Source organism: Aureobasidium pullulans, assembly GCF_000721785.1.
Source record: "Aureobasidium pullulans EXF-150 unplaced genomic scaffold scaffold_9, whole genome shotgun sequence".
Lineage (NCBI taxonomy): Eukaryota > Fungi > Ascomycota > Dothideomycetes > Dothideales > Saccotheciaceae > Aureobasidium > Aureobasidium pullulans.
This window is the reverse complement of record NW_021941029.1, coordinates 596927-618204: the sequence shown is the minus strand read 5'-3', so window position 1 is coordinate 618204 and position 21278 is coordinate 596927. Positions and strand designations below refer to the sequence as shown.

Genomic DNA, 21278 nt, shown 5'->3' with positions numbered 1-21278 from the left:
ACATCACACAACATGGTTACCATTACCAAGGCCACGACGAGGGACGTCAGATTCCCTGTGAGTAAACATGTTTACCCATCATCCACCCTCGACAACCGTAGCTGACACAAGCCAGACGTCCCTCGACAAGACTGGTTCCGATGCCATGAACGCTGCTGGTGACTACTCTGCCGCCTACTGTATCTTGAACACTGACTCCGAGTTCTCTGGTCACGGTATGGTAAGTCACACGATCCCTTCCCCAGCTTCCCCACATCTCAATGTTGACTCTTATTAGACTTTCACAATTGGTCGCGGCAACGAGATTGTCTGCCAGGCCATCTCTCTGCTGGCTGCTCGTGTCGAGGGTAAGAAGCTCGAGAACTTGGTCTCAAATTGGGGCCAGACCTGGAGATACCTCGTCTCGGACAGTCAGTTGAGATGGATTGGTCCCGAGAAGGGTGTCATCCACCTTGCTCTCGGTGCTGTCGTCAACGCCATCTGGGATCTGTGGGCCAAGACACTGAACAAGCCCGTCTGGAGAATCGTGGCTGAGATGTCTCCTGAGGAGTTCGTCTCATGTATTGACTTCAGATACATTACCGATGCCATCACCAAGGAGGAGGCTATCGAGATGCTGAAGAAGGAGGAGCCCGGCAAGGCCGAGCGTATCAAGCACGCCGAGGCCAACAGAGCCGTTCCTGCTTACACCACCAGTGCTGGTTGGTTGGGTTACGGCAAGGACAAGATGAAGGGTCTGCTGCAGGAGACTCTCAACGCCGGCTACAAGCACTTCAAGCTCAAGGTCGGAACCAGCGTTGCCGAGGACAAGGAGAGATTGAGCATCGCCAGAGAGGTCATTGGCTACGACAGAGGCAACTTCCTCATGGTCGACGCCAACCAGGTGAGTCCTCTCGAACCTCGCATGTCAGCAATGTATACTAACCTTCCTTCTCCTAGGTCTGGTCCGTCCCAGAGGCCATCGAGTACATGAAGGAGCTCGCCGAGTTCAAGCCCTGGTTCATCGAAGAGCCCACCAGCCCCGACGACGTCTTCGGTCACAAGGCCATTCGCGAAGCCCTCAAGCCCTACAACATCGGTGTCGCTACCGGTGAGATGTGCCAGAACCGTGTCATCTTCAAGCAGCTTCTGCAACAAGGTGCCATCGATGTCTGCCAGATCGATGCCTGCCGCATGGGTGGTGTCAACGAGGTCCTTGCCGTTCTCCTTATCGCAAAGAAGTTCGGTGTACCGATCGTTCCTCACTCTGGTGGTGTCGGTCTCCCCGAATACACCCAACACTTGAGCACCATCGACTACGTTGTCGTCAGTGGTAAGCTCAGTGTCCTCGAGTACGTCGACCACTTGCACGAGCACTTCTTCAACCCCAGTGTCATCAAGGACGGTTACTATACCACCCCTACCGAGCCTGGATACAGTGTTGAGATGAAGCCTGAGAGCATGGACCAGTTCGAGTACCCTGGCAAGGAGGGTGTCAGTTGGTGGAAGAGTGAAGAGGCCAGACCTATTCTCGAGGGCGAGAGAATCTAGATGTTTGGTCCGATCTTGTGAATAGATTCCCTTTTTAACGATATATGTAATGGCAATTCAAAACGAACAATTTATCAAACACCGATACTTGAGTCAATCTTGTGGTGCTACAGCTCCGGAGGTGGTTGGGGAAAATGGCATTTCTTGATTTGGCGAAGTATGGTCGCTGAAGCAGGTCACCCTGTCTCCTTTGTTGAGGTTCGATCCCCATGTGATAGCTCATGTATAGATCGTTCTACATGGGTTCTGCGATTTGCTCGTCCCTTCGATGCTCTCTATCTATCGTAATGTGGTGATAGCATGATGGCATTAAACGCTTTGCACCAGTGGTGGTTACCTCTTCGTGTGCTAGTGGAACGTGTCTCTTGGATGAATGACATTTGGAAAGCTCCATATTGAGATAGTCCATGAAAAGGGTCTGCTACTGGCACATGATGCATCTCAGCACTTGGCTAATATCTCAATACATGTAGTAGACACATAAAAGAAAGAAATTTGTTCGTCGTGGTCTCGTAATATTGTTGACGGTCATTACAGCACTCGTTGTTGGCATCACCCTGACATGATGACATAACTGTCGAGGGTTGCCCTCCTGTGAACCATGTCGAATCCGGCAGCCCCCCTAAGTGTGTAAAATAGGCTACTATGGGCGTGATAAGAAGCACCGAATGCCATGTGTATTCATGCGGGATCCCTTACTCCTGCTCCTTGGTCATGGCAAGATAGGACGCGTTGATGGCCTGCTCTTTACGCTGATTCCAACTCTTGATGACCTCGAATAGATCCTCGGTACCAGATGGTAGCGAAATAGGGTCGATTATGGGTTGCACCGGTGGCACCGGGCCAGAGGTTTGGTCGACAGCTTCTTTAGGTCCAAGCGACTGCGGTACCTTCTCACGAGCTCGTGGAGTCTTTGGTGGCTTGTCTGTCGCATCACGACGCGGTCGACCTTTTCGAGGCTTCGTTCGGGCGAACACGATCAACTCTTCTATCGAAGTTCTGTCGACACCGGCTTTATGTGCGCGGGAAGCCATTTGTCGAACTGCTGACTTGGAGACGCCTGTTCGTGCTTCGACATCGCTGTGTGAGGCTTTGAAGATGAGAAACATGATCAGAGCGGCTGCACGCTTCTCGTCGCTGTATTCGGATCCTCGAGGCATGTTGTGTTTGTATGTATGCTTGGGGGAGTGAGGAATGCTGGCTGCTTGAGCATGGTAGTATTGGCGATCCACGAGCACGTGGCTTGAGCAAGTTTGAGAACGATAGTTTGAAGCAGCAAGAAAGTGCTTCAACAATTGGGGTTGTGGTCTAGTGGTATGACATCTTCTTAGCATTGCTCTTTGAGCATTACTGAGTGGAGAAGGTTCTGGGTTCGATTCCCAGCTACTCCATTTTTGCTGTTTTTGTCTGATGTGGCAGTCAGAGATCAACCATGGCATCACTTTTGCTTAGCAGAAGACTGTCTTTTGGTTTACTGCGTACCTACTGCAATGCGCCTGAGTGACGACGATGTGTTTGAGAGGCTTCAAGCGTTTCGCCGAAAGCAGGGTGAGTCACGGCCTCGGAACCGGGAAGCAGATAAAGATTGGCGATCGGCCGCACTAGGACATGGGCGTTGCGGGGAATTCGATTGGTCAGTGGCGATAAGTGCGATCAATGATGATGATTGCTTCTCCTTGTCTCCTGCCCCTCCTTCCTCCCTTACACCTCACCTTCGTTCATTCCACCCGAGTCGCACTTCGCTCATCGGCGCATTCTCACCATGGCCATCTCACACGATCCCGTTACCGCAGCGCCCACCGGCATCGACATCGAGGCGTGGACAGTGGAACAGGCAGCCGAGGCGCTGCAGGCATCATCCATCTCGACGCCGACCCCTCCCAGACCCCGCGCCAACGTCACGATTGAGATTCCGCTCGACGACGATGCCCTCGCTGCCGCGAACGCCATGGCCACGGCCGAGCCACGGTCAAAGCAAGAAGTACACACTGTGTATAAGAGAAGCGCGCCCGTTCGCCGCGACAGCTTGAAACGCCGCGAAGCTCTTCTCAAGGGCAAAGAGGGCAGTCGCCGGAGACAGCGATGGGAGAATGACCGCTTGCTCAGCAACCCTTACGCTCAACCTCCCCTTCCTAGCGATTGGGAGGTCCGTCCTACATACCCAATCCACAACGTACCCTATTTCCTCGCCCCGTTGTGGGATGCCGAGTACAAGGCCAAGGCTCAAGCTAAGATTACTCCACGCCGTGCCAACAATGTTGGCGACACACGAGCACACGGATCCAAGGAGGAGCAAGCCGCGGCTCGAGTCCCTCGTGAGCTTCGCGAGAAGCTGAAGAAGAGCCGCGGTGCCAAGAACATGCTTCAAGATCTGGAAGAGGAGGTTAGAAGCTTTGTACAACAGTGGTCTTCCAAGGAGCGTCAGATGGCCGAGGACGACTTGGTAGATGGCGACAGTGAGGACGAGGAGATCGTTTTCGTTGGCCGTAATGGAGCCATGAGCGATGATCGTAAGCGGTCGAAGAGTGTTGTCAGCGATGACAGCAGCATTGCGAGCATCAGCAGTGATGACTTGGCCAAGGAGAGGATGATCCTTGAGAGTCTCGTTGATGATCGTAGCGCTGCATTCGGGTACGTAAATGCTTTTGCTCTTTATAACGACATCCTTTCGCTGACAGTAATCAGACGCTGGCTTGTACATTCCATCGCGACGTACTACGGTTTAGAGACGTGGTCAGTGACAAAGGGCAGTCCTGCTCGTCGTGAAGCCTATATCGGTCTTAAGCACAAGGCTGCTCCGGCGTTCGACGAACTCCCCCGACCTCTCTACGTCCTTGTATAGAAGGCCTTGAGTTTTGATGATTTATATGTTGATACGGCGATTACATCGGAATAGACATCCGCAGACTGTTGCTACTTTCCGAAACGAAAGCCTTTTACAGCTCGTTCTTCTACTCGCCCGTGCTTTACTCGTTTTCACCTTGGAGAGCAAAAGGAGCCTTTGCGTACCGTGAATTTCAACCTGCTACCTCAACTTAGAAGATCACGGTCGACATGCAAGAGTCTACGAATGGCACGTCTGTAGCATGGGAAGGAACCATCGAAGTGCCTGTAAGAAGGGGAAGAACGACCGATCACTCAGATGGGAAGGAGCAATCTACAACCAAGCAAGGAAGTAGCAACCAGGCCGCTCCTTCTTCACACAAATCGCATGATGACAATATGGGAAGGTGCAGAATTGTAAGACGAACATTAATTCATCAAGTAACCTGTGCTAGTGATTCCTTCAAACGAGACGGAAACGGCGATACAGAACTTTTGAAGATGTTGTCGTTACATCGGTTGCATGGAGACAGATGTCCGCACGCCACTACTCTTTGCAGAGATGAAGCACCCTTCAAGTTCCACGGCAGTACTCGCCAACCTCGGCGATCTTCTCAGGAAGAATACGCTTCTTGTCCTTGGGCTCGGCCGAAGCACCTCCAACTGTCTGAGGCATAGCAGGAGCGCCTCCAGATGCTCCATCCTCGATGTTGAAGCCCTTGTAGAGTTCCTGGAGTTCCTCAATGGTAGCCTCGTCGTTCATCTTGAGAGCATCCTGGAATCTGTTCCAGACAGCGACGTCCATGCCCTTGGCCTCCAGAGCCTTCTTCTTCTCAAGCTTCTTCTGGATCAGAGCCTTCTCGACGATGTTGACGACCCAGACGTCCTTGCCGTCCAGCTTGCGGCGGTAGGGCTCGCCGTCTGAGAGCCACTCTGACTCGGTTCCAGCTTCGGCGATCTTCCAGATCTGCTGCATGTGGTTGGCCTTGACGTCCTCGCGGGTCTCGTGTCCGTCGGCGATGACGAGTGCGTACTTGTCGCCGGATGAGATGTCGTTGGTGACAGTGTCGGTCTCGTCTTCGACGCCGATGGTGGACTCCTTCTGGATCTGCTCATCGGTCGATTCGTGAGCGTTTTCAGAGTCGGCGCCCTGAGGGTGTGTCAGTCATCTCAAGTTGAGATATTGTTTCCAACACAAAGACTTACGTATTTGACCGTGATGGTCGAAAGCTTCTCATGGAAGGTGTTCTTGATCTTGACATAGTCCTCTGACTGTTTGACCGACTCGACGATGCGAGCATGAACGTCACCCTTGCTCTCGGCTGATGACTTCTTGGTGGTGATAAGATCGCCGGTCTCTTCATCCATCACTTCTTCCTCGTCAGAAGAAACCTCTCCAACGAGCTCGTCCAGGAAGGCTTCATCGTCGGATGATTCGTCCTCCACGTCAATGTAACGGACGGCTGCGACGTCGACAGGGTCGAAGGCCTCCTGTGATGAAGTTAGCGCGCGCGTATATTCTGGGAGGCGCGTGATATAGACCTTGGTAGCAACTGATTGGTCTGTGGTTGCCGTCATGATTGAAAGTGTTTACGTGTGGATGATGTTGATGGAGAGAGAAGAGAGGGAGCACGTCCAGGATTTTAAAGTAGACAAGAAAGCTGCGGAATGCGGTCTTTGCTTGGTCGGGTGTTCACTATCGGTTTCCATTCAGATTGTGTTTGTGGACGTGTCAGTCGTCCTACCAACTCACCAACACTTCACTTGTAGTCCCCCTTCTTTGTGTTTAACCGTTCTTCCTTCCGTGATCTACTGATATTGATCTGATACTTACTGTCATATGAACGCTGTTCACTCTCACTTTGTTGCAATAACTAGTTGAAATTATATCCCACGTCTTTTTACAACATCCTGACCAGATCTATGCGATTTTAAAAAATGCACAACGACTTTCGAAGATAGAGCTGGATCTGAAGAGAGAACGTCAGGTAGTCGCTCTCTTTGGATGGCGTGCTCTTAGTCTTAAATTTCGTGCATTCTGATGGGTGCATCACTGCACATTGCTGTAGTAAGAGAGTCGAGGTGGTAGAATGTAGCCATATGGGGTGGATTTGTTCAAGATCAAGTGCTCAAAGTGATTGGAGCCAATGATCCGGTCTTCGATAAGGGTGTGTGAGAGCTGGCCAGAGCTATTGCACAGCGCCATACTCTTTTCAAAAGTCGTGATAGTGACCTATTCTTGACCTTGTGCAGACTGTTCAGCCTTCTCGCGCTCTCTTCTGGCCGCCTTTTCTGCCTTTGCGCGCTTCTTCAACTCAGCACCAGACGGTTTGCCATCACTTTCTGCTGATGCTGGCTGTTGAGCTCCATCGTCCTTCTTGACATCAGGCTGCTTTTTTGGCTTCTCGGCTTTCTTATGCTTGGTCCACGACTCAGGGGCATCCTTCAGGACTGTGCCGTTCTCGACCAAAACTCCTTGTCCGCCGGTACGGTCTTCAACCTTGCTAAAGAACTGCAGTCCAATAACACCATTCTCGTCTCCTTCGCTTAGAATGACACCGTTCTCGGACGTCCAGAACTTGACTCCAGCTTGCATGGCCTTCTTGATGTCTACGTATACCAGAACTGATGATGAATTGCGCATACCAGAGATGACGGGTGCGGCGTTTCCATCTTTATCTTCTGACTTGAATCCTGCGGGAAGACCGGAGGCGAAATGAACATGAGTGCGAGCCATCTTCTTCAGACCACCAGTGGCCACGATTTGAGGCCATGCAGAGTGAGTGGTTCCATGTACCACTATCGAAGGCATGTTCTCCTCGGTGATAGGCGTGAGCAGGTTTTCAGATGCAATTTCCAAAGAATGGCCTTGGTTTGCACGGATCAGATAGTCTGCAGGGTCATCCGACTCGGGAAGTTGAGCAGGGATATCTGAAGTTGTAGATGTTGCTGCATCATCGGATGGCACGCCTGATTTAGACACAGCGGCAGACTTGTGGATCAAAGAGAAGCGCTGCTTATCGTTCTCTGCTACGATTTGCTTGACTTCATCGAGTGTGGCCTTGAGGCCCCGGATTCTTTGGTTGTTTAGCTGCCAGTGTCAGAGTCAGAATGTGGAAGGGATGTGTGATCAAAATTGTAGCAGACTTTGTTGGAAAGCAAGCAAACAAATTCGGAAACACAGAACAGAGACCGTTTGAGACCTACCACGTCTTTGAGGTTGATGTAGCCAGCTTCATCTAATTGAAGACCTTCCTTTTCAGCACTGTGACGAAGCAATTTGCTTAGTGCCTTTGAGACCTGAACCTCTCGTGGCATGGGACCGCCGCGACCGCGTCCACCAGGCATTTTGGTTAATCTGCGAAGAGGCTGTGGATGATAGATGTCTGAAAAACCTTGGTCTGTCCAAGTGTTTCGCGTTAGAATTCGCGAGAGTTGATAGATGTTCCAGACCCAAAGTGGAAGGGTCAAAAATTGTCAAAAGGTGCTTGGTCCTGGGGGAGACGTTTGGAACATGCTTGGATGACAACAACACTCATGGCTTGTTGCTAACGACAAAAACATGCTCAGAAATGTGTGACATGAATCCAAGCTTGTGAATTCGGGACTCTCTTTAGACTTCATCACTTCAAGACAACAACCCGAACAATTCACTCCTGTGTAGGAATGAGCTTCCGTCCTCCGTACAGCTGTCTACTCGAGTACAACAAGCATCTCATTCGGAATCTATCTGAGGCCGCACGGAAAGCCGGAGGGACCTTGGTCCGGCATCCGTGTCTGTTAGGTTCCAGCCCGAGAAGTCGCGACTCGCGACTCACGAATCCGCGAAGTCTTAATAAATCATGACCAAGCTTTGATTAAAGAAGGAGCTGGAGAGCAAAACAAGCATGTGAAGAGGCACTAGAAGCATGTGAGAATTGAATTGTTTCGCATGCATTACCAAAGCAGGTTGAAGTCGTACCATGTGAAAGTGCTAGAGAGATTCTGCAGAGGAGGTTCGTGTTGCGTCGTATCTGGAATTAGGCGCTTTTAAGCTCCGGTGGCCGTCGATGACCTAGGGCCATCGGTCAACTAAGCAAAAAGTAAACGCGCGCAGCAGCAGAGTGCATCAGAGACCTGGCCGACGTTATCAACTATCGAATGCGCATCATACACACTCCTCGAGCCATCTCCCCGTGCTATCGCAGCTCTCGGCGCTCCCTGGTGCGCTATATCGCACCTACCTCGAATGCGCCATGAATCCTCACAATCCCCACCAACCGCAATTTTCAACAGTACCTTATGGTACCACTCCACCGGGAGGCGCGGCTCATAACCCATCTCTGCGCGTTTTCAACAATCCATACTCGGCTGGAAACTCGCCTACTCACGCAACCTTCCAACAGGCCGCAGCTTATCTAGACGGGAACTACGACGATGATGGTGACGGACAGGACGACCGCGGCAATGACCACGACCACGATAATGATCAGGGCCAGGGCGACCCAAAGCGCCGTCGCATAGCACGAGCTTGCGACATGTGTCGAAAGAAGAAGATCAAGTGTGACGGCAAGATGCCAAAGTGCTCGCATTGCCAAAACTACAAGACTGAGTGCATCTTCACTCAGGTGGAAAAGAAGCGTCAACCCCCCAAAGGCGCCAAGTACATTGAGGGATTAGAGAACAGACTTGCTCGTATGGAAGGGTTGCTCAAGATGTCAGGACTGCTAGGCGAGGATGACGGCGGCAAGACAGATCTAGGGACGCTGGAGAAGCGTTTGGCAGATAGACAAGCTGCCGGCTCATCGTTTGCATCGCCAATCTCACCACATGTCGCCGGAGACGGTTCAACTTCTGCTCATCCGACTCCGCCTACTGGACTCACCAGTCCTCAATCGGGCGGTCCTCTTCAGGACGGCCAAGCTCAATCATCAGAGGACAAGGCCGCTGAAGGATTGGCCGATCAAATGTGCTCGCTGGTCACGAACAATGCTGGTGAAACACGTTATATTGGCTCTTCGTCTGGATTTTCAATCTTCTCGCCCAAGGGTATCCAGTGGGTAAACGAAAAGACTGGCGATTCCTCGTTCCGCGACATGATATCGCAAGCAGCGACCGACGACCGAGCATGGGCTGTCTGGAAGCCAGAAATCTTTGACGACATTTTCTCCCGCAAAATTTACAAGCCTTTACCTCCCAAACCCGAAGCTCTTGCTTTACTACGAGACTTTTTCGAAAATTTCAACTGTGTGTTTCCCCTGTTTCATGAACCCACCTTCATGCATTTGGTCGACAAACACTATTCGCTTGATCCATATGAAGGATCAGGATGGTGGGCTAGCTTGAACGTAGCACTCGCAATCTCTCACAGGCTTCGTATCATGGGTGAGGATGATGCGCGGAAAGAGGACGCAAAGGCTTGGGGTTATCTGAAGAATGCCCTGGCTGTTTTTTCCGAATTGACCATGAGGAACAATGACTTGCTGAGTGTTCAAGCTCTATTGGGTATGGCCCTTTTCATGCAAGGCACGCCAAATCCACAACCGGGATTCTTCCTTGTCGCTGCAGCCCTCAGACTGGCACACAGCATTGGCCTTCACAAGCGCGGATCTGATTTCAATCTCAACGAAGTCGAGTCTGAGCAACGGAAACGCGTATTCTGGATAGGATATCTGATGGATAAAGACATAGGCCTACGATCAGGAAGACCCCCCATCCAGGATGACGACGACATGAACGTTGAACTTCCCAGTGAGAATCCACCGGACAACATTGGCGTCGTGTCAATTGAGAACGGCAAGAGCAAGGTCAATCTCTTCCGCATCCAATGCGTTTTCGCCATGATCCAGTCGAAGGTCTACAAACTACTTTACTCGGTCAAGGCCGCTCGTCAAACTGATGGCGAGTTGTTGAATACCATTGGAGACTTGGATCAAGAACTTGAAGAGTGGAAAGATTCTATCCCTATCGAGTTTCGTCCTGAGCATGAAATTAAAATGGTTGGCCAATCACCACTAGTTTTGCACATTGTCGTTATGCATTTTGCTTACTACAACTGCCTTACTACCATCCATCGAATGTCGGTGCATCACGGCTATTGGACATCGCGCTTGTCGAATTACGCCATTGCTGGTTTGAATGCGCGACCACTCAATCCTCGTGTCTTCATGTCGGCGGCTTTGTGCGTGAATGCTGCACGAACGTCTATCTCGCTTGTCAAGTACATTCCTAGTCAAGATCACGCTTGTGTCTGGTAAGTTGATTGCATGAACGACGTGTGAACAATTCGTGCTAACATAGTTTTTAGGCTTCTTGTGTACTACCCTGTATCTGCGCTCGTCACATTGTTCGCCAACATTCTGCAAAACCCTCAAGATGCTAGAGCCCGCTCCGACCTTAAGCTCATGAACTCGATGACCGAGTTCCTACAGATGCTATGCAATGAAGACGGCAATGTCCATTGTCGTAGGATGGCTTCGATTTGTAAAGAGTTCGAACGCATCGCGAGGGTAGTCCTTGACAAGGCCGAGAGAGACATCAAAGGCAGAGGCAAGAGAAAGGCCCGAGACAGCGATTCTGCCGGCCCACCTACACAATCGGCACCCTCAGATCGTCGCTCGGCGTCCCAACCGGTTCAGGCACAGCAAACTCCAAACCTGTCTACCTCTACGCTTCCTGCAGGACGCAAAACAACAGCGTCGCCTTCGGTTCGCGCAGATGGCCATATGCAGCACCAGCCGTTCCACCCCTCACCAATGGGTCAGATGTCCTTCTCAACCTCAGCGCAGACCTCGCCTTTCCAGGCAACCGCTATGCCACCGGAACCATGGATGCAAACCGTACCTCCAGGGCCTGAAAACATGTTTGCACAACCCGACAATCGATTCCCACCCACCTCTTTTCCTCAAGAAAACTTCGATATGCAAGGCTATGGCGGTGGTCTAGGTCAGATCGGTGGCGACTTAGGAGGAAGTTTCCAACAACCGTTTGTACCGCAGGATCTATGGCAGATGCCTATGACTTTGGAGTGGGACTGGGCCGATTTCTTCGGGACGGGGCCGGGATTTGATCTCAACGATCCTACCCAAGGTGGACCGCATGGTGGGCAATAAAGGGTGTGCAATTCATCAAGGGGTGTCTGGGATTTATGTATAATTATTCGCGTTCGACTGGCACGTCGTAAGCCTGGGGGAGTCTGGTGTTGTGAAGAGGACTCAACTCTCAATCTCCCAAATCATTTCGCATGTCAAGAACGTACTGCAAACACAGAATGCCCTCAGCTCTTCACCACGTTTTGGTGAATCTCATGGACGTTGCTCTGGCTCAATGGTCTGTGAAAACAACTTCCTCGGTATGACGGAGCTGAAGATGCAAGGCTGTGCTTCCAAGTTCCTGTCCCGTCTCTTGAAAACGGTGTTTTATATGCACAAAAGCATATCCCAGATGTAGACAATTAAGCACCTTTGAAGGCAGAAACCGTGAGTTCTGATTCGTCGATCTTTAGCAGTAGGCGTATATTTTGGTAGGTTCCTTCCTGCATCTCGATTTTGCATGTGACAGTGAGTGGGGAAGCTTGGAGCAAGCAAGGGCAGTGACGCGCATCGTCTCAATTGCTCAAATACCCGTCTCCAGTCCTCAGCAACTTGTGTTCGATCACACGACAGGAAAACTACGCATCACAAATCAACATGAACTCAATTCCCATTTCGGCCACCAGGCCTTCAACCAGCATCCGCGTTGCCCAGGTCGTTGGCCTTACTGCTTCGGCATACCTCGCTGGTAAGTTTTAGCTTGTTACTTTGAACAAAGCTTTCTAAACGTCAATCATCAAGGTTCCATTGGAAGCATCAGCTGGCAGAGCGTCCCTGCATTGATGGATGCGCCCGCTCCTCTTTTGGCAAAGCAGTGGAAGAAGATCTTCGACCAGGGCAAGGTTGCAGCTCCCCCAATGGCTGTCATCTCAGCTGCCATCTTCGGTGGTCTCGCATACAGAGGTGAGTTGAAGCATGTGCTTGTTGGACATCGAGTAGGTATTGACCTTATCAGAACCTGTCGGATCATCCAACTTCAACCTCTACACGGCTGCCGCTCTCCTCGTTCCCAGCATCGTACCCTACACCGTCTTCCTCATGTCGACTGTCAACAGCAAGCTTCAGGAGAAGGCTTCGTCCCTGGCCAGCGCTTCTCTCACCGACACAGCTGTCGAGTCTGGCGCAGCCGAAGGCGAGACCGCACACGAGCTCCTTGAGAAATGGGCCACACTCAACCTCGGTCGCTCGCTACTTCCTCTCATCGGTACTCTGGCAGCTGGATGGGCCATCGTCGACAAGTTCGAGGTTCTTGGTCTCGGCGCAAGCTTGAAGCTCGGTGCCGACCGTATGGGTTAGAAGAGAACAGCCGAAGGAGGTGTGCATGACCAGACAAGGAGAGACTTGAGGTCATGTGAGATACTTGCAGCGATTATTCACGACAGGCATGATAAGAATCAAGATAGGCATATCAGTAGCCAACGAACAACTCAAGAAGAGTTTTGCTTTATCTTCTGGTTGCCATCCCCAGCAGTCGCGTGTCGTGTCTGATACCACGCTCCAGTCCGGAGTGCTTCTGTAGCGCGGCCATCACCGGGAGAATCACCACGCCCATCTAATACCTCTGTACACTTACCTCTGATCAACTCAGAGTACCTTTGAGACCTGGATATGGAGGCAAACACTAGACAATGTGACTCTCTATGGAAGGCCTTGACCATGTCAAAGTTGTGTCGTTAGATAGTCATTTACGACAGAGAAACATAGATGAGTATCGCAGAGAGGAATAGGCACTGTTTGATCACGCCTATTGCCAAGAGATAGGCGCTCAAGACTAGCACATGTTTCGAGGTGAGAAGTGGAGTCTGAGGCAGATGTTGAAAACCAAAAACAGCAGTGCCAACGCGGCAAGGCTGTCTCCCGGTGTGGGGGCCGCCATCGGGCCGGGAGTGGGCTTGTCAGCCGCTGCAAATGCCAACCTGTCGCAGCTTCCTCGAGGAGATAACATCTTCTCTGACTGATGCTTGAGCTGTGATCGCTAACATGTCGTGCTTTCAAATGATAAGATGCAACATCTATCATCCTCAGGTCCACAGAACGCGTCCATCACGCAACGGATAGACATACGGCGTTCAACGAGGGCTTAAACACAGCCCCGCCGAGACCTTGTCCCCCGCTTCCAGATTGGGGCGATAAGAGGGTTCAGCCTTGGCCAAAAATCGCTCGGACAAGAGCTCGAGTCGACGACGGACGGACAAATCGAGTACGTACCCTGACCGTCCAGTTCCTCTTGACCTGACCTTTTGACCTCTTGACCTTTGTGCTTCCTCGTCCTTTGCTGTCATCTGCATGCCTCCGTCCACTCGTTGATCGATCGGTATCTTTTGTCCAGTCGCGTGCACATCCCCCGCCTTGCATCTTCGGTACTCCACCTTTTTACAGCCCGCGGATAACGGCCCTTATCCCCATCGAACTTTTTTGGACCATCGACCTCTCTGGAAGGGTGTTGATTCAACTCTAGAGTTCTACTTGACAGTTCTTCTCTATAGACAACATGGCCCATATCTCTGCCGAGTCTGTGGTCCTGGAGACCACAGTTGCTGAGCAGTCAGCTGCCGTTTCCCCGGCTGTGCCCATCCCGGTACAAAAGGTCAAGGGCAAGAAGAGGTTCATACAAAGCCTGCAACGCATGTCTTCGTCCCCATCTCTTGCAAAGATGGGCAGGACACACTCTTCAGGATACCGAATTGGAGGAAAGGCCTCGGCTTCATGCATATCACTCTCTTCAGGAACATCTTCATATGGCTCTTACGGGAACTCGCTGGCTTCCGAACTCTCTGCTGGATACTCAACAGCCCCGAGTTCGGCCATGAACACTCCTGGTATCCCATTCCCTTCGTTCGACGACAAGGCACGCTCCCGCAACCTCAGCTCTGTGCCCATTCCCGACTTTAGGACCACCACAAGAATCACAGAAGAAGAAGACTACTTCTCCATACCCGTACAGAAGCCTGTACAGAAGCAAAGGTCTTCGTTCAACTTCTGGAAAGATCTACCATCTGAGCTGGCCATGCAAATTCTCTCCTATCTTGAGCCCAGAGAGGTTGTCAGGTGTTCGGCTGTTTCGAAACAATGGCACAACAAATGTTTTGATGGTCAGCTCTGGTCTATCCTCGATACCTCCGATTTCTATCGCGACATTCCTGCAAATGCCCTGATCAACATTGTCACTTCGGCTGGTCCGTTCGTTCGCGATCTCAATCTTAGAGGCTGTGTACAGCTTAGAGAGAAGTGGCATTCTCAAGGTCTTTCCGAAGCTTGCCGCAATCTCGAGAACTTCTCACTGGAAGGGTGCCGCATCGAGAAGACTGCAATCCATTGCTTCTTGTTGCAGAATCCCAGGCTCGTCTACATTAATCTCTCAGGCCTCGCTGCTGCTACAAACTCGGCAATGAAAGTCATTGCTGACAACTGTCCCAAGCTTGAACACCTCAACGTCTCATGGTGCAACAATGTCGATACGAGAGGGCTGAGGAAGGTGGTCGAGGCATGCCCCGACTTGAGAGATCTGCGTGCTGGCGAAGTGCATGGCTGGGACGACATCGACTTTATGCAAATCCTCTTCGAACGCAATTCACTTGAGCGGTTGATCTTGATGAATTGTGACTCGCTGAATGATGAATCGCTGACCGTCTTGATGGAAGGACAAGATAGTGAGATGGATTATCTGACCGGCAGACGTATCGTCTCAGCTCGAAAGCTCAAGCATCTTGATCTCACTCGATGCCGTGGCATTAGCCACAAAGGCTTGGAAACTTGTGTTGACAGGCTTCCGGACATGGAGGGTCTGCAGTTGAACAAGTGCCATAGCATAACTGATGACGTTCTCACATCGATGCTAAACGGCATGCCCAAGCTTACTCATCTGGATCTGGAAGAGCTTACAGAACTGTCCAATACTGTATTACAGTCACTCGCCAATGCGCCCTGTGCGAAGGCTTTGCGACACATCTCCATCTCATACTGCGAGAACCTTGGCGATGTGGGCATGCTGCCTGTACTTAAGAATTGCACAAACCTTGAGAGTCTCGACATGGACAACACGCGCGTCTCCGATCTGTCTCTTGCCGAAGCTGCCGCAATGGTGCGTGCCCGAGCGACTCGCATTACACAGCCCAAGCAGCGACCTGCCGTTGGTCTTCGCCTTGCTGCATACGATTGTCAGAATGTGACCTGGACCGGTATTCGTGAGGTACTATGGCGGAATGCAGAAGTGTTCCGTAAGATTGTGAAGCCCACACAAATAACCTCATCTGGATCAGACGAGTCCTCAGTCTCATCTGGACCTCCTCAACCACAGACAGTCCGCACGTACCCTACCGAAATCATCCAGCTCAAGTGCTTCTACAACTACCAGCCCACCGTTGAAGAGCACACCAAGCGTGTGCTGCGAGCCGACTTTGCAGCCGCCACACGTCTTGAGCGCAAATGGGCCGAGTTCATGATCGCGCAGGAGGAGGCTGGTGCCAGTGGTGCTGGTGCTCGCAGACGCCGCCGTCGTGCTCGCGAAGCTCAAATGATGCACGCAGATGAAGAGGACGGCGGTGTCAACGGCGGAGGTGCCGGTGTTGGTGGGGGACGCAGACGCAGAGCCAGAAGTGGTGGTTGTACCGTCATGTGAAGCATTACTGGATCGGTCTTTCCCTTTTGTTTGTTCTTGCCGTCATTCAAGCGTTTCATTTGGGTTTTGGGTTGGATCAAGGATGGTTGGCGTTTAGAGTTGGGATCGTGGGATCATCTTTTCCATTTTTGCATTTGCGAGCAATCGCCAGGCAAGGACCTGTGCTGGTGCTTTCTTCTCCATCATGATGGTCTTCAGAACATTTTACATTCAAGAATGCAAATCCTTTCACATACCCTGCTTTCCTATGTGACTCGTATCTCTCCCACTCTTTCTTTCTTGGTCGAATGCCTGGTCGGTAAGATATAAAAGAGTATTCTCGATGTAAAGCAGAGTCTACTCGATGAACGTAGCTTCTGATCTGCTGTCTACAGTTCTCACTCGTTCAAGATGATGATGATCAATGAACATCAGCTATAGCAGTATACATAAATCGTATCAAGTACATCTTGTCTGAAGCACGGGCTAATCGAGTTCAACTGACGAACATTGAAACGAGGAACACATGAGGAGTTTTCAAGCAAAAGGGTGTCATCAGGCAACAAACAAGAGATCTGATCGAAATCAGAATATGAGAGGAAAGAGCACTTGAACGAAAGACCCCAAGAAAACTAGGATACTGAGTATTGTCAAACTGTCAGGATGAAAGAAGATGGCGGATGGCACGAGGATGAAAAGTGCAATCGTCAAATTCGAGGAAGGAGCAAACGTAAGACAATGACAAAGAGTGACTACGCAAGATGAGGCAGGTGCAACTAGAGAATACCGGAAAGAGCGACTCGAAGAAGAAACGACCGAATGTGAAAGGGAAGTGACGATCGCATCAAGGACGAACGTCGATCTGTTGAATAGGAAGGATCAACAGAGCATCAAGAAACACAGATGTAGTTATCTCTACACTTGATAGTTTATGCATAGGCAGCAAAGACAATAAGATATTGGGTGTATCAAAAAAGAGGTATACTAAAACACAAAGAGCACCGAGGCAAGGAGTCCATCCTCGTGAATCAAGCCATTTTCTTTAGCCCTCCATGCATTGCTTTATTCCAGGCAGTTTAGATATTTGTTTCGTGCTTTCCTCCACTGTATCACATCCTTCCTGCTTTGCTTCCATAAAAGAAATGTCTGCCGTCATCATTGGTATTCGGGGATTTTCGTGTTTGCACCGAGGAAAGAGCTAAGGGAAAGAAATAAAAATATCAATGCATCCAACCTAGTGAAAGAAAAGGACAAGGGAATCATAAAAAAAATATCAAAAGGCACAAACGAAAGTAAGGGAGATAAGGAGATTGGAGGAGAGAGGCCAACACGAACGTGGTTTTCATCAATCATCCTCAGGGTCGACGTGTGTGCACCATGGGTGGTCGAGAACGGCCTGGATGCCGATACGTCTCTCGACATCACGGTCCAGCATCTTGCGAATCAGGTCGATGCAGTCCTCGCTCATGACATATGGTACTCGTAGGTCGTGGTCCATGATCTCGTCAATACTGTAGAATGGGTTCTCCTTGTACACGATAGTGTAGAGCAGAATACCGAGAGCCCACACGTCCTGCTCTTTGCCTCGGTAAGGGCTGCCGCGCAACACTTCAGGCGCCGCATAGTCGATAGTTCCGACGAACACATCAAAGGGTCCAGACTTGATGTATGCTGCACTGCCAAAGTCGACAAGCTTGACTGCACCATCGCCATCGAGGATGACATTCTCGTCCTTGATGTCTCGATGCACAACCTTGGCCTTAATATGTAGGTGGTGCAGAGCATTGGCGACCTGGACGAAGATTTTTCTGCATTCCTTCTCCTCCATGTTCACACGAAGTTCAATGTAGTCAAACAAGTCCATGCCCGGCAGACCATGCGGAATCATTTCAATGTAGTAATTGATGTCGTCTTCAAAGAAGTCGGCCATCTCGACAATGTTTGGGTGTTGCAGGTCATCTCGTCGCAAGTAGTCCAGAACGTGAATTTCCAACGGTACCGTGCCGAGACGTCGGTCCCTAGTCCATGTGTCGACCAGAATGCGTCTTTTGGTGACGTATTTGATACACATCTTTTGTGCATTGGCCTTCTTGTATCTCGCGAGTTTGACCTGGCCATATGCTCCTTGACCCATCTCCTCCAGGATGAGGAAATCAGCGATGGTCTTCTTCTTGATGACAGTTGCGCCAGCTTCAATGGCAGCGGGCGAAGGGTGTTCGAAGGGCTCACTTGTGAGCAATGGCGTGCCAGATGAAAGTGATTGAGTCGGCGAATGTTGCAGCTGCTGAGTTATGAGCGAAGGGGTGTCGGCCTTTTTATTATTCTCGCCACCCTTATCGCTGTTCGAGTCTTCGCTGTCCTGATCTGCACTGGGCGCAGGCTGACTTGGGGGAGTGACTGGTCTTGAGGCCACATTGATGACGGGACCGACGCCATGGTTGACAGCGTGTAGTTGTCTCGAATATGTAATCCACAAAGCATAGACAACTTCAGATGCAGGCAACGAGTCAGGGTCTATGCGGTTGTGTTCCGGGATGCTGTCAAAGCTGTGGCGGTCACTCTTCACAACACGCATCTGAACATCAATCATAATGTCAGAACCGTCTCTATGTTTGGCAGGTAGGCCACTGGGCTTGAGGAAAATGGAGGCGGCATCTGCACGGCCTTCGCGGAGAGCAAGAAGGGCGCGAGCTTTTCTGAAACTGTGCTCTGGAATGACAAGACCATCAACCAAACGAATCTTGTCCTCATCGGTCAGTAGGTGAAGTATGCTATCGAAGTATGGTATCAGCTCAGTGATAGGGAGGCCATCGGGGCTGTCGTGGCCAAAGAGAGAAGCGGAGAAGACGTTGTTCGAGCTGGCAATCTTTAACGTGTCCGGGTTGAGAACAAGAATGCCAGCGATATGAGGGAAGCTAGAGATGCGGAGAGTCGGTTGGCCAGAGAGTTGATCGACGGTGACAGGAACACTGATGCTGTTTGCGGTGCGAGCAGTGTAACGGCGTAGCGAGGCAATTTGATCGAAATCCAGCATACCAGTATTTGTGCCTGCCAATTTTGGTAGTTCAGGGACCAGTTTCCTAATATCTGTGCCTCTGCGCACTCTTTCAAGACCCCAGATGGCATCCAAGGCGCCGGCACCCTTCTCGATGCAGCCAATCTCGTCCACAGTGATATACGCGACATCCTCGGCAATCTCTTCAAGCACCCAGATCAGGCCGCTCTGTTTCTCTTTGACCCAAAGACTGGCCGAACCGATATCACCGTTGCGCTTCTGAATGGGGACGACATCTCCACACAAGAGCACACCACGTGATTTCTGCGATGGATTAGAGACAGCACGACGAGTGGTCGAAGCCGAGTCGATGCCATTGACTGTTTTGGAACGCCTGCTCTGATAAGTTTGGCGTGCAGGAGGTTTGCTCAGGAGCTTGGCAGTCACACCGCTACCTTTTGCCAGAGCTGATGATGAAGGGCTGTGGTTGGGAGACTTGTTGTTCTGGTTGTAGAGATCTGAATCGGGATGTCTCAATTTATTCTCGAGCCACTTGCGACGCTCTGGACGGATGACCTCCATGATACCCATTTTACGCACCTCGGCGCGTGTAACGCCAAAAACCAGGCATGCCAGATCGTTCGCAGCTGTGATGGTCCAAGGAGCGCGAGCATCCGTAGTGAAAATGGCCTGGGCGGCAGCAGATTGTCTGCCATGACCGTGACCGTGGCCATGAGAAGCGGAACCAGCGACGGGTAGCGAAGTTGTCGATTTGGACGTGTGCAGTGCTGAGGGCACATGGCTGGGAGTGAGAGCCTCTGCACGGCGAGGCACATCGGCAGCGTGATACGGCTTTGCTAGAGCATCTGCGAGACGGTGTTGCAGACTCAGGCCGCTCGTATCCGTGTAGGTACGCTTCAACGAGATGCGCTTCGGCTCGGGGTGTAGTGAATCCCTCTCTTCCGACGATTTGCCCGATTTGAAGGACTTTGGCGATGTGGGCGACATGACCAGTCCGTCTTCAAAGTCCTTTGGGCTCTCGCTCAAAGGAGCAAAGCTCTTTTCAAAGATGTTGTCAGCCGACGGATCGGCGGGACCGCTCAGAGGAGCTCCTATGATGCCCAGACCCGGTGCTTGCAATGAGTTGTTGTCGGGACCTAGCAAGTTTGCACGCTGGAGCAATTCCATCATGCTCTGGGCTTCTTGGTCTCCGGTGATTTTTGCTTGGGCGTTCAGGATGGCGGGATTTGCAGCGCCCCACCCCGGCCTGTCTTTGAGAAAGTCCACCGACCTCTTAAGTATCATCTGGCGGTTATGTAGCGATGTCTCGGACTGGTGGGCGAAAGAGAAGGAATGTAACGACTCGGATGGGAATCTACTGAGGTCCTCGCCAAAGGGCAGGGTCGGTGATGAAGGGCCCGAGGGCAACGAGGCGGGCAATGGCTGCGAGGGTAGATTCAGGTTCAGCGAGGGCGAGCGCGATGTCTGCAGTTGGGGAGAGGTGGGTTGACGAGCGTGGGATTGCCTGATACGACGCAGGCCACTTTCACGTTCCGGCAGGGTCGGTGACCTTTGCTGAAGGTTAGCGCGTGCATGGCGACCATGTGGCTATACAGAGTCCTGACCTGGTCATGCTGCGCAGGTCGGCAGTCTCGAGGGCCGCTGCATCGAACGACATTCTCGGGCGCTGTGTTTCGGCTGACATGGAACCGCGCGCTGGCATGGACAAGAGACTACCTGTACTCTGGATACGCGACAAGATGCGGAGCTCTTCATCATGCTGGACGGGCGATGGTTGGAAGCCTTCGGCGCGGTCAGATGGCGCATCTGAGAGTTTTGATCCGATAGACTTGCCATTATTATTGCATACCGGCGAACTCATGCTCGAGCCGCCACAGGCTCAAGACTCCAGGATATACAAGGAGTAACGAGAAACGAGACTGACAAGAGTCAGAAGCACAATTCGCTCGTCGGCACTCGTCGAAGAATCAGCGGAGCGTCAACAACAGAGACCAATGTGACCTGCGGCTGCGGGCTCGTGCTTGCAGGTAGGCCACAAAGTGGCTGCGGTCCAGAGTCGAAATCTCGGATGAATCGATGCGCAACAAAGCTTCCTAGCCTGAAAACACTTCCGCAATGAAATCAACGATGATGCGTGCTCAACAAGGCCTGTCAAAAGGAACGAAGAAGGTGTGATATGCCCGTGTACGTCAACGAGTCGCTACTTGTCAAAGTCCATGATACAAACCCTCTTTTCCCCTTT

The 21278-nt window shown here is 51.3% G+C and overlaps 9 protein-coding genes across 9 annotated transcripts; 5 read left to right on the top strand and 4 right to left on the bottom strand.

Annotated features, from left to right (window-relative positions):
• Positions 1–12: 12 nt before the first annotated feature.
• Positions 13–1530, top strand: M438DRAFT_355394 (enolase C-terminal domain-like protein; the record flags this gene model as incomplete). Its single annotated transcript, XM_029907030.1, has 4 exons — positions 13–57; positions 116–220; positions 278–883; positions 940–1530. 4 exons carry the CDS (start codon positions 13–15, stop codon positions 1528–1530), a joined length of 1347 nt encoding a protein of 448 aa, XP_029760658.1.
• A 450-nt stretch (positions 1531–1980) lies between these two features.
• Positions 1981–2710, bottom strand: M438DRAFT_345591 (uncharacterized protein). The gene has a single exon (XM_029905485.1). The coding sequence runs from the start codon at positions 2688–2690 to the stop codon at positions 2226–2228; it is 465 nt and encodes a 154-aa protein (XP_029760657.1). The 5' UTR covers positions 2691–2710; the 3' UTR covers positions 1981–2225.
• Positions 2711–3146: 436 nt separating this feature from the next.
• Positions 3147–4437, top strand: M438DRAFT_296911 (uncharacterized protein). Its single transcript, XM_029901923.1, has 2 exons — positions 3147–4161; positions 4216–4437. Exons 1-2 carry the CDS (start codon positions 3293–3295, stop codon positions 4370–4372), a joined length of 1026 nt encoding a protein of 341 aa, XP_029760656.1. The 5' UTR covers positions 3147–3292; the 3' UTR covers positions 4373–4437.
• A 370-nt stretch (positions 4438–4807) lies between these two features.
• On the bottom strand, positions 4808–5931 carry M438DRAFT_365368 (uncharacterized protein; the record flags this gene model as incomplete). The annotated part of the gene is made up of 3 exons (XM_029907787.1): positions 4808–5503; positions 5560–5844; positions 5896–5931. The coding sequence occupies 3 exons, from the start codon at positions 5929–5931 to the stop codon at positions 4928–4930; spliced, it is 897 nt and encodes a 298-aa protein (XP_029760655.1). The 3' UTR covers positions 4808–4927.
• A 655-nt stretch (positions 5932–6586) lies between these two features.
• Positions 6587–7701, bottom strand: M438DRAFT_374569 (uncharacterized protein; the record flags this gene model as incomplete). The annotated part of the gene is made up of 2 exons (XM_029908512.1): positions 6587–7444; positions 7561–7701. The coding sequence occupies 2 exons, from the start codon at positions 7699–7701 to the stop codon at positions 6587–6589; spliced, it is 999 nt and encodes a 332-aa protein (XP_029760654.1).
• An 887-nt stretch (positions 7702–8588) lies between these two features.
• M438DRAFT_335244 (uncharacterized protein) lies at positions 8589–11444 on the top strand (the record flags this gene model as incomplete). Its single annotated transcript, XM_029903789.1, has 2 exons — positions 8589–10585; positions 10640–11444. 2 exons carry the CDS (start codon positions 8589–8591, stop codon positions 11442–11444), a joined length of 2802 nt encoding a protein of 933 aa, XP_029760653.1.
• A 576-nt stretch (positions 11445–12020) lies between these two features.
• Positions 12021–12719, top strand: M438DRAFT_273440 (DUF1772-domain-containing protein; the record flags this gene model as incomplete). Its single annotated transcript, XM_029900638.1, has 3 exons — positions 12021–12111; positions 12165–12326; positions 12379–12719. 3 exons carry the CDS (start codon positions 12021–12023, stop codon positions 12717–12719), a joined length of 594 nt encoding a protein of 197 aa, XP_029760652.1.
• A 924-nt stretch (positions 12720–13643) lies between these two features.
• M438DRAFT_345585 (RNI-like protein) lies at positions 13644–16281 on the top strand. Its single transcript, XM_029905484.1, has one exon. It carries the CDS (start codon positions 13915–13917, stop codon positions 16039–16041), a length of 2127 nt encoding a protein of 708 aa, XP_029760651.1. The 5' UTR covers positions 13644–13914; the 3' UTR covers positions 16042–16281.
• Positions 16282–17365: 1084 nt separating this feature from the next.
• On the bottom strand, positions 17366–20648 carry M438DRAFT_345584 (Pkinase-domain-containing protein; the record flags this gene model as incomplete). The annotated part of the gene is made up of 2 exons (XM_029905483.1): positions 17366–20585; positions 20641–20648. 2 exons carry the CDS (start codon positions 20646–20648, stop codon positions 17366–17368), a joined length of 3228 nt encoding a protein of 1075 aa, XP_029760650.1.
• Between the last annotated feature and the right edge of the window lie 630 nt (positions 20649–21278).

Coding starts and splice junctions, on each gene's coding strand:
- M438DRAFT_345591 (XM_029905485.1), bottom strand. CDS start 2,690: ATGCCTCGAGGATCCGAATACAGCGACGAGAAGCGTGCAGCCGCTCTG.
- M438DRAFT_296911 (XM_029901923.1), top strand. CDS start 3,293: ATGGCCATCTCACACGATCCCGTTACCGCAGCGCCCACCGGCATCGAC. Junction 4,162..4,215: donor GATCGTAGCGCTGCATTCGG/GTACGTAAATGC, acceptor GACAGTAATCAG/ACGCTGGCTTGTACATTCCA.
- M438DRAFT_345585 (XM_029905484.1), top strand. CDS start 13,915: ATGGCCCATATCTCTGCCGAGTCTGTGGTCCTGGAGACCACAGTTGCT.